The sequence below is a fragment of the Conger conger genome, chromosome 2 (assembly GCF_963514075.1).
Source record: "Conger conger chromosome 2, fConCon1.1, whole genome shotgun sequence".
NCBI classification, from domain to species: domain Eukaryota; kingdom Metazoa; phylum Chordata; class Actinopteri; order Anguilliformes; family Congridae; genus Conger; species Conger conger.
In genome coordinates, this window is record NC_083761.1 from 77,028,398 (window position 1) to 77,051,627 (window position 23,230).

The window sequence follows — 23,230 nt, forward strand, 5'->3', positions numbered from 1 at the left end:
GACGTGTATGGATGACGTGTTAGAGGGAGGGCATCCAGAACTTTATGAGGTCTGGTAGTTTGCCAAGAGCAGGTGCGGGGTGAAGTGAGGACACGTAGTTGGCAGAATGCCCTGAACTATGTACAGAGTTGGCAGAGCATAAGGACCATTGGCAATTTGCCACAATGACGTTGTGGGAGGAGCGTTGGGAGGAGTTACGATAAGAAAAGTGTGGGTGATTTGCCAGAATGAGGTTTGAGGAGGAGTTGTAGGAGTAACTGTGTATAAAATGGGTGTACAAATGCCAGTCGGGGTTCAGTTCTGGAGAGCTGATCCGGCTTTATGCACGTGTGCTAATAAAGTCTGATTTTCCTGAAGATCTTGCTGCCTGGTGTCGTCTTTTCCCTCGCGAAGATGTTTTTCGACAAATTGAAGATTTGGACTCTGTCGTTTCCTAGACACGACATTGTCACTCAGGGCGCTGGTCAGCTTGCTGGCTTCCTCTGGTATTGTGGCAATATGTGGCTGTAAAGTAATTTAACCCCAGGAGCATGCACCATTAATCCCCACCATCTCCGCACCCATACGGGCAGGAGCCTGTGGGGGAAGACTCAGGCATCTGTTTTCTTGAGAAGCTCTCTGGTCCCAGGGTTCACTCAGGCCTCCAGCCGTAAAACTTGTTACGACAGGGGAAACATCCTTTACGGCACAGGAAGGTTTCAGAGGTCACGGCCTGTTTGGCCCATTATTCCCTTCGACCCCCTTCCTTACTCCCTCCCTCTCACATCTCCCTCATTCCTCAGTTTCTCTGGAAGTATGCATAAAGCATCGGATGTTTCATGACAAAGTCAGTTTAGATAATATTCATGTTTGGTATTATTCTGATTGTTTCAGTGCGACTGGTGCAATGGTTTTATTTCTGCAACAGCAAACCCTAGACATGATAACCAACCAGGAACCAGGGAGACACTGTGTGGAGCTCTGCCCCAGTGAAAGCCATGTGCCTCAACCCCCCTGCGTTTCCTGGGGAGGTGTGGCTCCAAATTCCAAATGGGTGACCCATTTTTAGGGCTAACATCAAAGGCCAGATTTTGGATTTAAGGACAGTAAACTAAGCAATCTGGGAGAATGCAATCAGCCTCCCGTGCACACAGTGCACGTAATTTCTATGTACAGGGTGTCTGTAGCCAGACTCCTGTATGTAGCTTTTATTACCAGGTATGACTTTTAAGACTACGTAATTTGGTTTCCATTGTAATGCTTTTTTGATTTGGGACTAGTGTGTAATTACGTATGTAACCTGCCTGCACATAACGCGCAATGTGACATGCGGCGGTACCAGCAGAGGATTTTTCAGATGAGTAAATCTCAGTACAGGATTCCTATAGCGATCAAGTCAAAATTATCAATAAGAAATCTACCTAATGTGGATAACTAATCTAAATTATTATTCTAAAATGGAGTCAGATAAACGAAGGTGAATGTATTGGCCCTATTGTGGAGATTATTGGTCAGAGTGGTACTACTGCCTTTGTATCGTAGTTTATTTATTGGCTGATCTAGACTGTCTGCATAGGGGCCACTAATTTTTAACCCTATTAGTATTCTTTCAGCAACACCAGAAGGACGAGCACGCTGATACCTTCAGCCCTCGCTAAATTCCGTCGTTGGGTTAGCGTGGGGTTTTACAAAAGTCTAGGGTGCCTAAAACTTCTGCACAGCACTCTGTGTGTGTGTGTATGTGTGTATGTATATATATATATATATATTTAATATATATATATATATATACATACACACATACACACACATATATGAAAAAATATGGAAAACCATTATTCTGCCACTGATCATACCCCTGAACACAACCCTTCACCAATCATCATTTTTCAACTCATATAAACTCTCATTTTTGCTTGTCCAAGAATTAAATTAATGAGCTTTGCTCTTTGTTTTCGTTTATATGGGAAACCAAGGATAAAAGAAGGAGGTCGAAGAAAGAAGAATCACCATTACATGCAACACTCACCTTATAATCTGTAATTTACAGTTTGGATTCCTCAGTCCAGCACAGAGCAGCTCCACTCCTGAATCTCCCAGGCCATTGTGGCTGAGGTCCAGCTCTACCAGGGTTGAAGAATCTAACTGAACGGCTGATGCCACAATTTTGCAGGACTCCTCTGTGAGATTGCAGTCAGAAAGCCTGCAGAAACCAGAGGCTTCATTTAGAAACCAGAATTTTACCTAATATTTTTATATTAAATAGAACTGGTCTAGGGAGGATGAATATTTACGCTTAATGTATCACGGCGTACATTTTTTTTACATTACATTATTGGCATTTGGCAGACGCTCTTATCCAGAGCGACGTACAGTTGATTAGTCTAAGCAGGAGACAATCCTCCCCTGGAGCAATGCAGGGTTAAGGGCCTTGCTCAAGGGCCCAACGGCTGTGCGGATCTTATTGTGGCTACACCGGGATTAGAACCACCAACCTTGCGTGTCCCAGTCATTTACCTTAACCACTACACTACAGGCCGCCCCCGTATAGCACCCGTAGACCTATGATGGTAAATCCCTCGCCTCCGCGTGGTAGTTCATTCATGTCAAGCACAGCCGTAGCTAGGTTGGTCTGCTTGGGTCCCTAGGCTGTAAACAGATATACCCAAGAGTAGCTATTCCTGCGACCTCTGTAATGACTATAGATATCTAGTCAGTTCGTGAGACGTGCACATAACGCGCAATGTGACATGCGGCGGTACCAGCAGAGGATTTTTCAGATGAGTAAATCTCAGTACAGGATTCCTATAGCGATCAAGTCAAAATTATCAATAAGAAATCTACCTAATGTGGATAACTAATCTAAATTATTATTCTAAAATGGAGTCAGATAAACGAAGGTGAATGTATTGGCCCTATTGTGGAGATTATTGGTCAGCCCGGACCAGTAAAGAGCGGAAGGCAGAGTGGTACTACTGCCTTTGTATCGTAGTTTATTTATTGGCTGATCTAGACTGTCTGCATAGGGGCCACTAATTTTTAACCCTATTAGTATTCTTTCAGCAACACCAGAAGGACGAGCACGCTGATACCTTCAGCCCTCGCTAAATTCCGTCGTTGGGTTAGCGTGGGGTTTTACAAAAGTCTAGGGTGCCTAAAACTTCTGCACAGCACTCTGTGTGTGTGTGTGTATGTGTGTATGTATATATATATATATATATATACATACACACATACACACACATATAAGAAAAAAAATGGAAAACCATTATTCTGCCACTGATCATACCCCTGAACACAACCCTTCACCAATCATCATTTTTCAACTCATATAAACTCTCATTTTTGCTTGTCCAAGAATTAAATTAATGAGCTTTGCTCTTTGTTTTCGTTTATATGGGAAACCAAGGATAAAAGAAGGAGGTCGAAGAAAGAAGAATCACCATTAAATGCAACACTCACCTTATAATCTGTAATTTACAGTTTGGATTCCTCAGTCCAGCACAGAGCAGCTCCACTCCTGAATCTCCCAGGCCATTGTGGCTGAGGTCCAGCTCTACCAGGGGTGAAGAATCTAACTGAACGGCTGATGCCACAATTTTGCAGGACTCCTCTGTGAGATTACAGTCAGAAAGCCTGCAGAAACCAGAGGCTTCATTTAGAAACCAGAATTTTACCAAATATTTTTATATTAAATAGATATAATCCACATTGTAGCATGAGCGGTATTCTAGTTATTTGATGGAATCATCCAAAAACATAAAAATTTCTTTATTAATATTACTAGTTTTTGTCTATTCATTATTTTTTATAGAGGATCTGCAGATCATTAATTTTCCATATGCCTTATCCAGTTCCTTTTTCCAATTCTGTGGTAGGGATGAAAGTATTGATTCTAACTTTTCAGTGAACCAAACTGTCCATACACTTTAGAAGTTCATATGACTTAATTTCACCTTCTTCATTTAAAATATAATTTACAAAAGACAATTCTATGATCAAACCATTGTTTTGTCAATATAGGTTTATTACCTATTATTATACTTGTATTGACCTTTTGAACTTTTTCTGGAAGATGATATTAGAATTGTAACCAGCTTTGTATGGATTCAGTGAGAAATTTAGAGAAATCGAAATGCATTTGTTTTTTAAACCATTTGAAATGGGCAGAATTGAGCCAACAGGCCAAAAGGGATGGGCCTGTTCAAGTAACCTACTACTGAACCAGTCAGGATTTCAGCAAAGTTTCCCAATAGTGATGATTTCATAGAATTATTGAATACTTTAATATTCAATAATTGTATATTATTATACAGGTATGTTTGCTTGATGTTAGCTGCTTTCCCATTCCAGATAAACTGAAATATTTGTTCACAGAGTTTAAAAAAGGAATCACTGGGACTAGGTACAGACATAAATAGGTATATAAACTGTGAGCTTACTAGAGAGTTCATTAGTGCCGTTTTTGCCATATGGGCAATTCCAGGGTTATGGATGTGACAATTGGATATAAAACAAAATCCTGCAGAAATATTGCTCTTCTTACATGATAAAAAAAATTGAATGCATATTAACATAGCACCCACTTGGCTGTAGGGAATGGCCCAAAAAAAAAATTGCCGTTTATTATTATTATGATATGTTTATTATTGATTGCTCACTCAAGTTCTCTTGAATGTTAATTCCTAACAGATCTATAGCACCATCTGTCCATCTAATTGGCATGGTAATGTAAAGGTCATATTTTTTTAAGAGCCAATTCATAATATGGTACATTTATCAGAATTTGGTTTGAAACCTGATAAGATGGCAACTAAATCTTCTACATATATGTTTAGTGAGTTTGAACATGGAGACAGAAGGAAGCTTATGTTATCTGAATTCATGGATATCTTGACCATTAATTTCAGTACTGTCTCTGATCTTAGGTGCTAACATTTCGATGGAAATTATGAATAGATATGGTGAGAGGGGACACCCTTGTTTTACACCCCTAGCTAGTTCAAAAACCCTACTTAGATGGCCGTTATTCATAATTCTGCATTTGGTATTCCTGTACATAACTAACCCATTTTAGTAAGCATGGTCCAAAATAATCCAAATCTTACCCTATCAAACTGCTTTTTAAAGTCAGTTATAAATATTGGGCCTGGTTTCTTTGAATTAGTGTAATACTATATTGTCTCAATTATCTGTCTTATGTTATCTCCAATGCAACCTTGAATGAAACCCATTTGATCACAATGTATAATGTCTGAAATAATATTTTGAGGTTTCAATTTCTTTTTTTAAGACTGATGTAACTAACAGCCCATACAAAAACACCAGCAACAACATACTACGACTACTACTACTAATAGTATGTAAGCAGCTCTTTAACATAGTTATTTACATCTGATACCTTCTACTGTTGATATATAGTTTTAGTTTACAGCATTTTATAATCCCCCAGAGAACTTTAATTTCAATAAATGCAATGAAAGATCATTGGAACAGTGATCTAGTCATTTTTAGTAACTTAGCAACACTTACATGGCCCTCCTGCAGTTTCTGACTACAGTTAGCAGCCTCAGCCAACCTGCCTCTGATGTGTTGTACGTCTTCAACTCAAATACATCCACGACCTCCTGTGACATCAGCAGCACAAAGGCCACAGCCGAACATTGTCCTGGGTCCAGTGTGACAGTGGAAAGTTTTCCTGATCGCAGGGAAGTCTCGATTTCCTCCACTAGAGAGTTGTCATTCAGTTCATTCAGACAGTGGAACAGATTCAGGATCCTTTCTGTTGAATTGTCCGCTCTGATCTTTTCTTTAATGTATTGAACAGTTTCCTCTGTACTTTGTGAACTGCTTTCTGTCCCAGTGAGCACTGTGTCCCAAACAAGTGAGGGCCTTGAATTTATAAGTGAATGGCCGCTGCCATGGCTCTTTCTTTTTGTTATGTTTCTGTCTGCTACAAGTGAGCTGCTTCCTTTGTGGGTCAGAAGGTCCTGGAGAAGTTCCTGTGTGCACTCCAGCGAGAGGCCAAGAAGGAATCGAAGGAAAAGGTCCAGATGTCCATTCACACTCCGAAGGGCCTCGTCCACTGCAGTCCTGTGTAAATCAGACAGTGAGATTTCGTGCCTATTCTCTGCAAATTGTTCCTCTGGACTGAGCAGATTTATTTTTTCGTTTACAAATGAATAAAACGCAAATAAAGCGGCCAAGTACTCCTGGATGCTCAGATGCACAAAGCAGTAGACCTTCTCCCGGTACAACCCAGAATCCTCTCTAAAGATCTGCGTGCACAGACCAGAGTGCATTGATGCTTCAGTGAAATCGATGTCACATTCACTCAGGTCCTTTTCAGAGAAGATCAGGGTTCCCTTTTTCAGGTGTTGAAAAGCCAACGTCCCCAATTTCAGGATGATTTCTACATCTGATGCTGACATTTTCTTTGAGTTTGTCTCATTCGTGCTGTGATACTTTTTTTTGTTCATATTCATTTGAGTAAGCAGGAAGTGTGTGTACATTTCCGTAAGAGATTTGGGGATTACTTCAGTTCCATAACCACCAAACACTGTCTCTAGGACAGCAGCTGAAATCCGACAGAGGACTGGAATATGACACATGATGTGCAGAGTCCTGGATGTCTTCATGTGTGAGATAACTCGGCCAGCCAGGCTCTGATCTCTGATTCTTTTCTTAAAGTACTCCTCCTTCTGTGCGTCATTGAACCCTCGTACCTCCGTCACTCGGCGGATGCACTCAGGAGGGATCTGATTGGCTGCTGCTGGTCGGGAGGTGATCCAGAGGAGAGCAGAGCGCAGAAGATCCCCGGCAATGAGATTTTTCAGGAGAGTGTCCACTGAAGTTCTCGTTGTTGCATCACACCACATCTCTTTTTTCGAAAAATCTAAAGGAGGTTGACACTCATCTAGACCATCAAAGATAAACAACACTTTGACTTTACAATCGAGGCTTTTAATCTCATCCAGGGAAATATGATTTAGGAAAGTGAGTTTTGGAAAATAGTGCTGAAGAAGTTCTATCAGACTGAATTCTTTCGCTTTTCTCAAATTCAGATCTTGGATAGGAATTGGAAAAATGAAATCAATGTCCTGATTGGCTTTTCCTTCTGCCCAGTCTAGAATGAACTTCTGCACAGAGACAGTTTTCCCAATGCCAGCGATCCCCTTTGTGAGAACAGTTCTGATGCACGCATGACCAGGTGTGGGTTTAAAGATGTCATTGGAGATAATTAGAGTCTCCTGAGACGCCTGTCTTGTGAATGTTCTCTTAATCTGCCGCACCTCGTGTTCAGTATTGACCCCCCAGCTTCCCCCCTCTGTGATGTAGAGCTCTGTGAAGATCTCATTCAGGGGGATGTGATGGTTCTCAAATATGTCTGCAAACTTCTTCTTCAAGTCAGATTTTAGTGTCTGTGTGTCTGTAATTATGGATTCATCTGTGGAGAAGAAATATAGAATGCAAAATTATTATGATAAAAAAGACTCTAAGCATTGTCATGGTTTCATTATCAGAAGCAGGAAGTTTAAAGCAGTGCAAAACAAGTCATTTAAACATTGAACATGAAGGGAAGCACAAATCTAAACTTAATGTCTTGCAAATGCTTTTAATGTTGTTGCCTTTTGTATTATTTTGCTTCAGCAGAACCTACTTGGGTTATATTAACCATTGTACATTGTAGATTGAAAAAATATATATCCTCTATAGTCAACAGTGTACCATATCCATGAAGGCTAAATAATCAAATTCAGTAGTCCTCTACCTTCATCACACTTCATTAATACCAAGTGCAGTAACATTGACTGATGTTTCAATGTGACACTATAACTGCTTATACAACTGCATAGCTGTGGATTCCTCAAGCTACCTGAGCAAATATACAAAATCACATAACCTTTGATATAATAACAGAAGACATAAACAGAGGCAATACATTAATCAAGACACCATGGGCCTGATTTACAAAGCAGTCACAGGGTGTGAAATACATAGCCATCGTCATGTTCAAAATAGTGTATAGTGGCAGTTCATATTTACTAAACTGGCACCATGTTCTTTTTTTTTGTTCAAGAAAAATCCACCATATGGAAGCCCTGTGAGGCAGCATATCCACTGTCATAATAGTTCTGTGTCTGTAGCACGTTTGCCGTCTGTGTCTGTTCATTTGTCTCAAACATATAGTACATAGAAAAATTGCTGCAATGACATGGTGAAACCAAAAAAAAATCAATAAAAAAATATCTGCGCTTTGACCATGTATGAATTGTTTGATTACAAACATGAGAAAAAAAAAACATTAATCAGGAAAAGCAGAAAAAGATCCTGATAATTTTTGAGCGGTAGTGCATGTTTCTGTGTCTGCCCACTTCATGTTTATATCTCTGTTTCAGTAGCACACCTTTGCTTCTGTGGCTGTCATCACTGCCCGAAGCTCCATCCTCAACACCTGCAGAGAAAGGAACTGGCTTTACAAGTGAAACAAAATGAAAAACTTAAACAAGCAGGCCTGCGCAGATTAACTTATACCATTGTGCCAAGTATATTTTGAATATTAAAACACAGAAAGAAGATTAGTATTGTTTATTTCATTTTATTTTTTATTTAACAAATAACAGACTCCAAAGGCAATCAAAAGCCTGGAATCAAGACGAGGTACTCCTTACAGTAAGGGTGGGAATCACAGAATAACTCAGGATACAATACTATGACAATACTTTGCCCATGAAACGTCAGTGATTCTGCAATACCCCATATATATCAAGAAAAGAATTTACGACACATCAAGATATATGTGTCACTGAAGAAAAAAATATTTTTTAAAAAGCAGGAATCAACCATACTGTATTTACTCACTGCCTTTTTAAGCGGTGTCAGCTTCACATTATTTTAGACAACTAGGCACATTGCTAAATGTCTATAAAATAAAACATTCACAGGCAAAATATAAATATAATAAAACAACTAATTCTCTCTCTAACATGTCATTCCACTGTAAGTTCCCGGTGCTTGAAGTGAGCCGATACTTACTTTAGATTTTACCCACGTAGGTCAACGTTAGCCTACTACCTGCACACCGACACTCGTTAGTGGAAACAAGCACACAAACTGTACTTGTCTGCAACAATAATACAATCTCAGTTTTAGGCTGACTTTATGGATTTGCGAAGTTTTACTACTAAAATAAATATACATTTTTATTGCAGTGTTTGGGATTAGAATTCTGACAACAACTGACACCTCCTGATACGTTTAAGGGACTTAGAATTGTGAGCTTGTCAACAATGCTCGCCTTTTCCTACCCCTAAGCGTACCTAATGCTTAGTTTGCCTAAAAGCTATATTTTATCTAACACCGTATCCAGCCTGGTATTGAAAACCCCCAGTGTTTCTGCATCCACTGCATGTACTAGACGGCATTCTTGTGGCTAGAAAAAAAACCTGGCTAGAGAGAAGTGGTGGGTGGACCATTGGAAAGAACTCATCATATAGTCCACCCCCACCCCCCCCACCCCCCGCAAGGGACACAGACGGGACACAGAAGCCTCTTGGGACAGTATAAACCTGAGCAAAATTGACTTTTTTGTTTACTATTTCTTTGTCTTTTAATCCACCTTAGTTTATTTGTCGTAGAAATAGATTTTGTTAAGTTTTGTAAGGTTATTCTTATTTTGGAATATTTTGTAATCACTCTTTCTTAAAGTTTGTTTTCATTCTTTTGATGTCTTTGTCTCAGTCTTTGTCTAAATTATTATTTTGTGTCATTCAGTGTGTTTTAAAAAAAAGAAAAAGATTTTAAAATGTAAAGGAATTTAAATAACCAATAAAACCACACTACATGTACTGGCAAACTATTCCACACATGCACACATAGTTCCTAGTTCCCTCTACGGAGTGAAGCTTTTGCTACCTGTCAGTGAGAGTTGATGTTTGTTTTAACACAAAAAAACTTACCTATTATACCTTTAAATAAGTATTATTAAGGGGCATCAACGTTGTGCCCAGGTCTACAGCTTCACAGTGTACCTTCACTAGTGACACAGATTGTTTTTACAGTGGCTTCAGAACGTATTCAGACCCCTTCTCTTTTTGCACTTAATTACCGTTTCTCCAGTCTGACACATGCACTCTGGAGCAGGTTCTCTTCATGGACCTCTCTTTATTCTTCCTTCCCTGTATTTGGCTGAATTCAACCTTCCCTCAATTCTGACTGGTCACCTTGTCCCTGCCCCTGAGAAGCACCCTGCAGCATGATGCTGCCACCACAATCTTTCACCATAGGAATGGTATTAGTCAGGTGATGAGCAATACCTGGTGTTCGCCAGACGTGCTTGTTCTGCCCAAGGAGTAAAATTTGTATCTCACTGGACCAGAGAATCTTTCTGAATGCTCCTTTAAATGCCATTTGGCAAACTCTAAACTCAAGAATGGCTGCACAGGTGGATCTGATATAGCCAGATTTCATTGGCTGATTTAGGTCAGGAGTGGTGGCCCAGCCTGGGAACCTGCAGTGGCTCCAGTCGGCCAGGGGGTGGAGCCAACGAGCCAGAACATACGCTCCCTCAATCACCAGTCCTCTGGTTTTGCCACTCCGGTTACTCAGTTTGTCTGGAGGAACTCGAGGAAGTGTCCTGGTGGTTCCAAAGTTCTTCTATTTCACAATTATTGAGGCCACTCTGCTCCTGGGAACACTAAGCTTTAGAAATGGTTTCATACCCTTGCCCTGATCTATGCCTTGACACACTGCAGAGTTCAACAGTTCGACAGTTCCTTGGACTTGATGGTTTGGTTTTTGTCCTGAAAGTGTGAATTGTGGGACCTTATAGACACAGGTGTGTGCCTTTCTAAACTCTGTCCAATCAATTAAATTTGCCAATTTGCCACCACAATTTTGAGTGCCACCAAAATACTTAATACTGAATACATATGTATATGAGAGATTTCAATTCTTGATTTGTTTTCACTTCATCATTATGGGTTATTGAGTGTAGACTGATGGGCAAAAATATCAATTTAATCCATTTAAAATAAAATCTACAACACAGTAAAGTGACGAATTGCGCAAAAAGTGAAGGAGTCTGAATACTTTCTGAAGTCACTGTATATGCACAGGAACTATCCAACCATAGCCCAATTCAGGCAATATTCATCTCACGTCATGTAAACAGTCCATTTTTCATGATTGTGGTATGGACTTAATCATATCATGCAGAATCCCATTAATCACCATTTTGCCCAATCTTTCCAATTATTGATGTGTGTAAAGTTGGATTTATTTTGGCATTTTAAAACTACACATACAAAAAAAGGGACCAGGCACAGTGAAACCAGAACAGCAACACCAGAGTGGTGTGAGGAGTAGTAGAGTGATATTTATCATATATATATATATATATATATATATATATATATATATATATATACATATAATAGATATAATTTTGACAGATGAAGAAACTCTTCTCCTGCTTAGTCAGGTTGCAAGAGTGGTTATTCAGAATTTAGCTCGCTGAGTGAGAATCTTAAACCAAAACAGGAAAACGTGGCAGGAACCTGATGTACTCACCATTTATAATCAAACCCTGCCCTGTTTGCATCATTAAATGCTTGACTCCCAATTGTAATAAATACTTCGAATTTCAATGAATGACTTAAAACCCAGAATTTTAATATTATTTGACACCTGCGTGCCTCCCAGCTCCATCTCAGGGTTTGTGGGCTCTGTTGAAGTTTGATCAAAATGCTTTTATTTTAGAATAATACTGTGTGTCTGTTCAAACATATTGAGCGGTACAAGAGCTCAATCAAGTGTTTTAAAAGTCATAACATTAGTTCCAAAATGTTTTCATTTGGTTTGCAGGCCAGGCAGCCTAACTCATTGCAGAGATGAGGGGTTAAGACAGCTCAGCTTTTATAGAGTGACAGAAAATATTAAGGCAGGTTAAGAGAGACAATGTGATGTTTGTATGACAAATGATTGGTTAGCTATATTGTATAAAGGCTAGGAGATTTCCTACTGTTACTTTGGAATTCTCTGGTCTCTTGAAGCTTCTTGCACAGAGCACACATATTCCCCAGATGAATCTGTTTTATTTTAAACTAAAGATTTGTAATGAACAACTATTGACTCTGAGTGCTTCTTCAACATCATTGCTGCAAATACAACTTCACCCACGTACGAGGAGGAAAAGCGGCAAAAATATTTCCTCAACAGCTGCTGTTTGGCTCCTGAAGTAACAGGTATATTGTGCATGTTATGATGCAGATTACAAAAACAATTCCACTGTTGGTATGAAATAGTTGAGGGGAAGAATCAGTGTTTTTTTAATCACAAATTAAAAATGATAAATCCTTCCTTACCAGTGTTCTGAGATGGGTTGAAGTTATTAAATGAATTGTTAAAATTGTAAGTAACGCCTCCCTGAATGGAAGACTCAGTTATTACTGGTGCTACAGCATTGCTTCCAGACTGAGCTGTGACAAAATGCTGCTGCTTTCTGTGGTCCACAGTACTGCCCTTGGTCTGAGCTGTGAGGGAGGGAGGGAGAGAGGCTGATCCCAGATCAGTAGGAGCCTGCATACTGTGGCCCTCCCCTGTTAGAAGTGAAAACAGATCTGAGTCATATAATTAGTTTAAATACTTGAAATGCTTAAGATGCCAATATGATTTCCGCATTGGATTCATTGTAAAACTAAATATAATGTTCAGAAATATTCCAAACACAATTTTTTCATAACATTGTACATGTTGGTAACTCGAAGCAGTGTTTCAAGCATACATGTATACAACCCATATCAGCAAAAATACAACAGGAAGTTACCCTAACCCTACCACATAAGTACACCCTTCCCCCTATACCAGCCACTGTAAAGTCGACAGTTCGACGGAACCTTTTGTGAAAAAAAGAAAATATCCTTTGCCAATCAAACATTCACGAAAGCTGAAATAATCTTTAAAAAAATACTTTAACTCTTTAGATCTCAGTAAAAATTTCCATATTGATCATTCATCACCAATATTCAGAACAAAATTATTTCGTATTTGTACATCTTGGTTAGAAAACTTAAAGGAGTATTTCAAGAGTACATGTATTTGAACCATATAGGTGGTGGCGTTGTCCAACATATTACACCTACAATTGCCTCAACACCAGCCACTGTAGTCGACATGTCGTCATAACCTTTTGTATCTAAACTATGCTCACTCACAGTAGAATTTCAGCATTTACAGTACAATTTTCCTTAATGCAAGTGTTTAACTTACCAGTTGAATTCTCAACTTCTTAAACATTCGTCATACACCTGCTGTTCCTTCCGTGATCATCCGATATGCCTGTAGTTTAATCAGTTCCTGTAATGTATTGTGACAGCAGGGGTAGATTGGGTGGAGTTATCTTCCCGCCGTGTGTCATAATGTGGTATTCAAACAGGTCGTCAGATCTGCTATTTAAAAAAATTGTCGCCCGACCAGTTTGGGCAGTCTGCGAATGTTTGCTGTGAAGTCTGTTTTAATAAATCGAAGCTGCCAAGCGATTCGAAAACGCCATTATGTCTCTGCCTTGGTCTTTGGATCCAGCGCTCGCCACAGTATTATTATTTTGAATGTCCCAATTGTTCGTTTTTTTATGTGGGAAAATGACAGGTACACGGGATAATGTGTCTGCAAGTCTGTTTCTCAACGTCGTAGCCAGCTGTATTAACATGCTATCACATTAGGGTTTAAAATATCATCATCATTAATAGTATTGCAAATTTGTATCTCCGTTTGATTCACTGTACCATGAAGGCTTAGACATAAAATGTATTATTGTTACTCTTATTTCGCTGCTATTGTAAAAGCAATAAGTAGCGCCAATGCCAATTGTTTATTGTCATAGGCCTAAGTTACTGTCATTCAGACATCTTATTTTGATATATGTTCCTTTATTTACCATTAATATATTGTTATTGTTGTTGTTGTTGTTGTTGTTAACTTGCCTATATTATGTAGTTGCCCAGCTAATTATTTAAATAATAGAGCAGTTTCCACAGTAATTATATTATACAATATTTACACCCATGTTACCTTAAATTATATGAATGTACAGTAAATACCGACTTGTTTTTTGTTTATTACAATAATGACTGTAATGCTGTACCTTATATTATTGCTCATATAAAACCAGGCAGACAGTATAATTAGTACAGGTCTCTTGGTTACTTTCATCCTAACTAATGTTACTTTGATATCTCCAGGTGATCAGCATGTGGAGGTGTGTATATTTTCTCCCAGGTTGGCTATGTGCTTCCAAAGAGATCTGTGAAATCCTTGGCAAAATCAGAACAATACCAGTACTTATCACCAGTCCCGAGAAGCTTCAGGAGGGACACAGCAGTTTTGGCAGCATCTGACTGTCGGGAGATAGGCTGTGTGTGTGCCAGTTGTCACCTTCCCTCCTGCCCTGGTTATTGCACCTGCCCCAGTCCCAAGCCCAGTCTCCATTAATACCTGTGGATATCAACCCTGCTAATATTGTTATGAACAACAATACATAGTGTTATGTACTGCACTGAGGACCCAGACGCAGACCAGCGGATAATCCAAAAACGTAGTTTATTAGTCCGATTTTGTAGCCAGGAGATCCAATACAAAGACAAAGACAGAAGGCAAAAGAATGGTCGATAAAACAGGCAAAAAAGGAAAAAAAATCCAGAAAATCAATAGGCGAAAGTACAAGAGGGCAAAAACCAAAGTCACAAAAACGAAGCAGAGTATCAAAAACCAGAAAATCAGAAGGGCAAACAAAACAAGAGGGTAAGGCAAGCTCCGAAATCAAAGGCTTTTGGAAGGGGTGTCTTTTGGAATCTCAAGAAATAGGCTTACGGGTAATTCGGCACTATGACTGATCAACGTTCTGACACTGGTTCAAACAGAGACTGAGGTTTAAATACATGAGGGAAGGTGACAATCTAGGCGGGGCTGGGAAGAAGGTGGGCTAAACAAATAGACAACAGGTGGGGAAACATAATAGAGTAATAACATAATAACGGGAGGGAGACGAAAACGCGGACTGGATGCATGTAACAAAACATGTAAAACATACGGCTCCAGATTAGGGAGTAGATATTCGCATAGATTGAAGACGTAGTGATAGTCAGAGACAGGTGCGAACACTTCGCTGGAACTCAGGAACTAATTAGGGATAGCATAGGGAGGCGGAGTTATAGAACAGTGCAGAAACACTAAGAGATTGCGTTAGTGAATTAGTTACGTTAATATTTCTAAACGACCCAATAAAAGTGATTGTTAGTTAGTTAGACAGACAGTAAGTATATTAATCGGATTAGTACTGTACAATACCTAGATTAGTAGTAGTTAGTAAGAATAGTGCTTTACAACATTTAACTACCAAGAAGCCGGAACTAGCCGGAAGTAAGAATCGCGAGTTTAGAAGGAATGTTTGAAAACCCGAAACTACCGTAATCACCCGAATAGTGGGACACGGAGACAGGCTGGTAAACATTCAGACGCAGACATAACAGGGGATGACAAATGAGAACTATAATGGAAAACAATAACCAAGGATGTATGAAAAATGAATAAATAACAAGAATAAACATAAATACAAATACAGAAACATTACACATAATTATTCATTTATATTTTTGTTGCTGTTGTGTTTATATGTTCAAAAGAATTGTAATATGCAATGCCCTCCATAATGCTTGGGACAAAAACATTCATTTAGCTCAGTACACCACAATTTTATATTCATAAACAAACAATTCAAAGTACAAGTTCTCATCTTTTATTAAAGAGTATTTTTATACATTCTGGTTTCACCATGTAGACATGACAGGACTTTTTATACATAATCCCCAATTTCAGGGCACCATGTTTGGGATGGGCGGCACGGATGGTGCAGTGGGTAGCACTGCCGCCTCACAGCAAGGAGGTCCTGGGTTCGAATCCCCGTCGGCCGGGGCCTCTCTGTGCGGAGTTTGCATGTTCTCCCCGTGTCTGCGTGGGTTTCCTCCGGGTACTCCGGTTTCCTCCCACAGTCCAAAGACATGCACGTTAGGCTGATTGGAGAGTCTAAATTGCCCGTAGGTATGAGTGTATGAGTGTGTGAGTGAATGGTGTGTGTGCCCTGCGATGGACTGGCGACCTGTCCAGGGTGTATTCCTGCCTTTCGCCCAATGTATGCTGGGATAGGCTCCAGCCCCCCTGCGACCCTGATCAGGATAAGCGGGTTTAGATAATGGATGGATGGATGGATGGATGTTTGGGATGTATTTATGTGATGTAAATGATAGTCATGTTTACTGCATATTTTTTGTATGCATGACTGCTTGAAGTCTGTGACCCACTGAGACATTACTGTAGACAGTAGGACTCCTGTGGACAGTAGTCTCTGACACATCCACGCCTGCCTCCTTAAGAGTGTTTCTAATCGGTCGGACACGTGTTTGGGGATTTTTCTTCATTATGATGAGAATTCTTCTGCTATCAGCTGTAGAGGTCTCACTTGGCCTGCAATTCCTTTTGCCCCATTACTGAGCTCATTGGTGTTCTCTTCTTAATGCTGTTCCAAACAGTTGATTTTGTTATACCTAAGGTTTGGCATATATCTCAGACGTTTTATTAAAATTTTTCAGTCTCATAATGGCTTCCTTGACATTCATTGGAACAACTCTAGCCCTCATGTTTAATGACAATAATACCAATCAAAGGCAAGAAAAAGCCTAGAAAAATATGGTGTTTATGGTTACTATGTATAAAACACACTGTCATTTCAATATGGTGAAACCAAAGTCTGTAAAAATGCCCTTCAATAACATTGAAATTAATGTTTCCAGAACACCCAATCAACTGTGGTGCTACAGCATTGTCTCCAGACCGAGCTGTCACAGAACGGCAAGTCGCTGATCTCAGATCAGCAGGCTGCTGCTCTCTGTGGTCCACAGTACTGCCCCTGGTCTGAGCTGTGAGGGAGGGAGGGAGAGAGACTGTTCCCAGATCAGTAACAGGAAGTTACCCTAACCCTATCACATAACTACACCGTTCCCCCTATACCAGCCACTGTAAAGTCGACAGGTCGACAGAGCCATTTGTAAAGAGAATCAAGTTCAGACTGGTCTGTGTCTCATTCGTGCATTCCTGATCCGAGTGGTTGAGAAAAAATCAGAAGCGAGAAACCAAAAAAAGAAATGAAAGAATTCAGCCTGAATTCTCATTATTTCATTGGCCTTGCTGTTCCAATACTTAATTAAGTCCTATGTTGTGTGAGGAGTGTGTTTTGGATAATTGTCTTGGTGCATGATGGCAACATAATCTCTTCAAGTATTTTGATGAATTCAAACTGATCCATGATCCCTGGTATTCGATAAATAGGCCCAACACCGTAGTATGACAACCATCCCCATACCATGATTTTTGTGCCACCATACTTTACTGTCTACACAGTATACTGTGGCTTGAATTCAGTACCCGGGGGTTGTCTGACATACTGTCGATGACCACTGGACCGGAAAATAACAATTGTTCTCTCACCAGTCCACTGAATGTTACACCATTTCTTATTGGGCCAATCGATTTGTTCCTTGGCAAATTTGAACGGATTCTGCACATTCCGTTTTTTTCAACAATGGTGCTTTACGGGGCTTCTTGCTGATGGCTTAGCTTCGATCACACATCTTCTGACTGTAACAGCACTTACAGGTAATTGTAGATGATCTTTGATCTTTCTGGAGCTCATGAATGGCTGAATCTTTGCCATTCTGACAATTCTTTGATCCGTAGTTGCTAATTGTCTTCCGTGTGTTTCAGGTTTTTGTTGCCATTTTAAAGCATTTGAGATCATTTTAGCTTCTTTATGTTTTCCACCCTCCAATCAACTTTTTAATCAAATGGCGTTGATCCTCCGAACAACGTTTGGAATGTCCCATTTTAATTAGCAATTCAGAAGGAAATATATTTTATAACAATGTGTGAAACATTTGCTTCCCTTCTTCCTAAATAAAGGACAACTAAGGATGCCTTTTTTTCACAGAATGAATGAATTATCCAATTAAACTCCACACTGTTATTATTTTGAACACTCCCCTTTCAATGAATGAGTCCTCTCAGAAGAAGCAGTGTGCATGTCATGTTGGGTCTGTTGTTTTTTTGTTACACTACTAAATGGTTGGCATTTATATAGCGCCTTTATACAAGTAATGCTTCTCATTCACCCATTCATACACACACTCACACACACACCATCAGCGATTGGCTGCCATGCAAGGCGCCGACCAGCTCGTCAGGAGCATTTAGGGGTTAGGTGTCTTGCTCAGGGACAGTTCGACACAGCCCGGGCGGGGGATCGAACCGGCAACCCTCCGACTGCCAGACGACTGCTCTTACTGCCTGAGCTGTGTCACCACTACTACATCTACAAGCAAATTGTTTCTCATGCAGAAATATCACTATTACTAATAACAGTGATTCATCAGGTTACTGATGTTGTACTGCCTTTTTTAACACATCTATAAGTAGGTCTGAAGGTAGTCTGTAGCGCTGAAAGGTTTTACATCTTATGACGGCCGAGTCATATCATTATTTAATGATATGCATTCAAGTTAATTTAATCATATTCAATTATATGTACATGCATGCCCACCTGATGTTTTGCTTCAGTCTAATTCATATTTGAATCCATAATTATCAGATAAAGCTTAATAATGTTTTTGTTGGGCTGTTAACAAGAATAATACGAGCCATGGTTTTAATAAAGGACATATTTAAAATATAACACAGAATAAAACACATGGCTGTTTTTTTAAATATAGTTGTAAAGAAATCTAAAGGCAACAGAACAAAATATCTGCATGCATTATGTATTTTTTGATTTCAGATTGTGTAAGCTAACATAAGTAGCCAAAACAAAATCATTGTTTTTGCTCTCAAAATCATGCGCATCTAATAATCTATTGAAATAAATGTAAATTTAGTAAACAGGAATTGCTTTGCTTGATTTCTTCCTTAAAACGCACAACACAATTGTCCTGTGAATTCTGCCTTCCCCCATCTTCTCCTGATCCAGAGGCTCTTCACTTCCCGAGTGCCTTCAGTTCCTCCATGAGGAAGGGCTCTTGTGTCTCCAGGATCTCAAATAGCACATCTTTAGCTCTTCTACCACGGGAATGAATGGGACCGCTCAGGAGTTTTCCCATCTTATTCTGACTGGTGCTTTCTGACTGAATCTCGTTATACCCCCTTTGGGTGACGACCCTGCGGTCCAGGAGTCGGTCAAGGATGGCGGTCACGTTGCAGACTCTCTCGATCAGGGCTGTGTGGTGGAGGTCAATGAAGTGCTTTTCTGTACGGAGGGACAGGGGCAGAAGGAGACGGAGAGACATGGGAGAGATGTGGGGAGGAGGTGGGATTTGGAAGGAGTCGTAAGCAAGAATGGAGGAGGCAGCACACAGGCACGGTGTATGACATTGAAAACATGTCACCATTTTTTCACAGTGACTGACTGTGCACCAAAACATTCAGATTTTCTTTCTGGAGTAGTTCATTGGTCTTCACCATGTATTTAAGTTACACTGTGAGTGCACAATGTGGCTAACAATTTCCGTCTTTCAAGATATATTTCTATTTATATGCTTTTTTATTTATTTTTATATTAAAACACCCTGAATACAGGCTACCTAGCATTGTTAACTGGCTGGTCAGATAACTTAAAATATCCTTTTTCCTTCACACATACAATCTATCACGACCAGATAAAATTTTACCTGAATTTTCCGGAGTTGCCGATCCGCTGCTTCCTTGCAGTCCTGTGAAACAATGTACTGCATTAACACACTGAGTAATAACATGCTACCCGTCAGCGGAAACATTCCCGTTAGCTAAATTCTTCAATTATGCCTAAAGTCTTTCAAGATATACATTCTATTTCTGGGGTTTAAGAAATATATTTATATTATTCTCAGTTTTAGTGTACGTTTTCGACTGGCCCCAGGAGTATATTTGAAGGATATTTTACGCACTTAAAAATTCTAATGACAAGCCACACTTAATATGGCAAGTGCATTTAATAGAGGCTGATATCTACGAGAGTACTGCACTCTCAGAAAAAGGAACTTCAGTTACTTGAGTGTGCTTTTTTTGCTTTCGACCGCAACCAAATGCCCATGCAGGCTATCTACCATGGCTGGTCACAGAACCTAAAATATCCAACTTCCTTCACATATACACTGTATCACGACGAGGTTAATAGTAGATAACACTTTTACCTGCAGTGTCGTGGTTCTGGGGTTGACTCTGGGAGGTTTTCCAGGCACTACCTTTTTGCACTACCGCTAGTCGTATTCCTGCCTATTTCGGTCATTAATTTCAGTTTGGCAATGAGTGGAGATTATGTAATCAATTCCCTCATGCTGACAACTGATTCGAATTGTCTGCCGCGGGGGTTTGATTACTCATCAAGGTCTACGTGCCTGGCTATTTAAGCCCTGTTTCTCTTTTAATCAGGGCTTGTTTATTGCAATCCCCATAGCACGTTATTATATTTTCCATTTGTGCATCATGTGAAGTGTGACTGACCATTCTTAATGGCTTGTTATGACAGAGTCTATGGGATCTAAACATATAGCACTTTTGCACTTGTTCTTGTGTTTGATTTGCACTTTGTTGTACGTCGCTCTGGATAAGAGCGTCTGCTAAATGCCACGTAATGTAATGTAATAGCAATTCTCCATCAACTTAGGGTAGTGAGGAAAGTCTATCACATCTTCACTTTCATGTTTTATTTTGGTGTACAAATGTTAGACACAGGACCGTGGGATGAGGGGATTCCTCTGGGAGTCTGAGACCCCGTTTGCAGCTGCCTACTATCTAGGCCAAGGGTTAGAGTTTTGAGCTTATTGCAGCCCTTTTCTGCACGCCTGCTCTAATTGTCTGTTCATCAACCTAGTTTATTTCCGCCTAGTGTAAAAGCTACCTTTAGGAAGAAAGGTACTTTAGGCTGAGTTAACATGGACCCAGGAGTACTGGGACCCTCTGGTAATTCAGACTGGTGGAGTTACCGTTCCTGCCCATAAGACGGGATAAATAATTGCGTTGAATTCACCGAGAAGAAATGCATGGTCGTGTGAGACCACCCAGGGTGCTGAGTGTTAACCCTTGGAGTCGTATGTGCATTTAGGCGCATTTGTTAGTCTCCTGCATAGTCAAATGAGCCTAGGTGAGCGTCTGGTAGTGATGCGAAGTTCGCGAGCGAACAAATCTTTTCGAACAAATCTTTCAAATGAACAAACATATTCCTTCGTTTTGGCTCTTATTTTAGTGACTTGCACAGTGTCCAATGGCTACGTATCAGGACAGCATTGTGTGATTAAGCTAATTGGCATTTCGGTAAGCCTATCAAACAACCACAAATGAACAACCGAACATACCTACGTCAGCCGTGGAGCCATACTGAGCGGGTGAATGAATGACCGAAAGGAGTGAACGAACGAAAGAGCCACTGAGCCGGTGAACTAGTTTGTGAACGAATAGCCAAATCAGCCATTGAACGAGTGAGCCAAAAAAGCCATTGAATGACTGAACGAACGAAGTGAGCCAAAAGAGACATTGAACCAATGAACGAACGAGCCAAAAAGTTAATGCCGTCAGCAGGTGTGGACCAGCTGAATAGTTAGGATATCACAGATAATATTTAACTAATCATTTCGTCTTATAATTTTCTGTAATATAGTCAGCTAGGCTATGCAATAAAAGTGATTAATGGTTTTGCAAAGACCACAACGTACATCGTGTCATTTTATTTTGTATGTAGTATATTGAAACGTGACTGCAATAATATATTTCAGGTTTTGTCTTAAAGGAGTATTTCAAGAGTACATGTATTTGAACCATATAGGTGGTGGCGTTGTTAAAACATTAAACCTACAATTGCCTCAACACCAGCCACTGTAGTCGACATGTCGTCATAACCTTTTGTATCTAAACTAGGCTATGCTCACTCACAGTAGAATTTCAGCACTTCCAGTAGAATTTTCCTTAATATAAGTGTTTAACTTACCAGTTGAATTCGCCATTTCTTAAACATTCGTCATACACCTGCTGTTCCTTCCGCGATCATCCGATACAGGAACATTGTTTTTGCTTTCGCTACGCCCGATCCGCGGATAATTAAGTTCATTACATTAATGGCAAGTTCAACTTCCCTTAACGTTCGTTCTCAACGATAGTTCTATATCTATAGTATCGATAGATATAGTTGAAATCGTGGCGCTGTTCCGAGCTAAATGAATAACGTATTTTATATGATATGGATGTTGTTGAGGTATTCCCACAATATTTTAAATAAAATTGCCTGTAGTTCAATCAGTTACTGTAATGTATTATTATTTTGAATGTCCCATATTTTGTTGTTCGTTTTTTTTATGTGGGAAAATGACAGGTAAACTGGATAATGTGTCTGCAAGTCTGTTTCTCAACGTCGTAGCCACCTGTATTAACATGCTATCACATTAGGGTTTAAAATATCATCATCATTAATAGTATTGCCAATTTGTATCTCCGTTTGATTCACTGTGCCATGAAGGCTTAGACATCCATCCATCCATCCATTATCTGAACCCGCTTATCCTGATCAGGGTCGCAGGGGGCTGGAGCCTATCCCAGCATACATTGGGCAAAAGGCAGGAATACACCCTGGACAGGTCGCCAGTCTATCGCAGGGCACACACACCATTCACTCACACACTCATACCTATGGGCAATTTAGACTCTCCAATCAGCCTAAAGTGCATGTCTTTGGACTGTGTGGGAGGAAACCCACACAGACACGGGGAGAATATGCAAACTCCACACAGAGAGGCCCCAGCCGACGGGAATTCAAACCCAGGACCTCCTTGCTGTGAGGCGGCAGTGCTACCCACTGCACCATCCGTGCCGCCAGGCTTAGACATAAAATGTATTATTGTTACTCTTATTTCGCTGCTATTGTAAAAGCAATAAGTAGCGCCAATGCCAATTGTTTATTGTCATAGGCCTAAGTTACTGTCATTCAGACATCTTATTTTGGTATATGTTCCTTTATTTACCATTAATATATTATTATTATTATTGTTGTTGTTGTTGTTGTTGTTGTTGTTAACTTGCCCATATTATGTAGTTGCCCTGCTAATTACTTAAATAATAGAGCAGTTTCCACAGAAATTATATTGTACAATATTTACACCCATGTTACCTTAAATTATATGTACAGTCA

General features: G+C 39.8%; 1 protein-coding gene across 1 annotated transcript in view; it reads right to left on the reverse strand.

The window, feature by feature from the left end:
• LOC133121339 (NACHT, LRR and PYD domains-containing protein 12-like) overlaps positions 1–22,088 on the reverse strand; it is a 28,054-nt gene extending 5,966 nt beyond the window's left edge. Inside the window, exons 1-7 of the mRNA XM_061230540.1 lie at positions 22,037–22,088; positions 12,345–12,578; positions 8,387–8,434; positions 5,957–7,426; positions 5,512–5,839; positions 3,442–3,615; positions 2,009–2,182 (exon numbers count right to left, since the gene is read on the reverse strand). Coding sequence (XP_061086524.1) covers positions 2,009–2,182; positions 3,442–3,615; positions 5,512–5,839; positions 5,957–7,426; positions 8,387–8,434; positions 12,345–12,578; positions 22,037–22,052 — 2,444 coding nt within the window. The 5' untranslated portion in view covers positions 22,053–22,088. The remainder of the gene's footprint in view (positions 1–2,008; positions 2,183–3,441; positions 3,616–5,511; positions 5,840–5,956; positions 7,427–8,386; positions 8,435–12,344; positions 12,579–22,036) is intronic.
• Between the last annotated feature and the right edge of the window lie 1,142 nt (positions 22,089–23,230).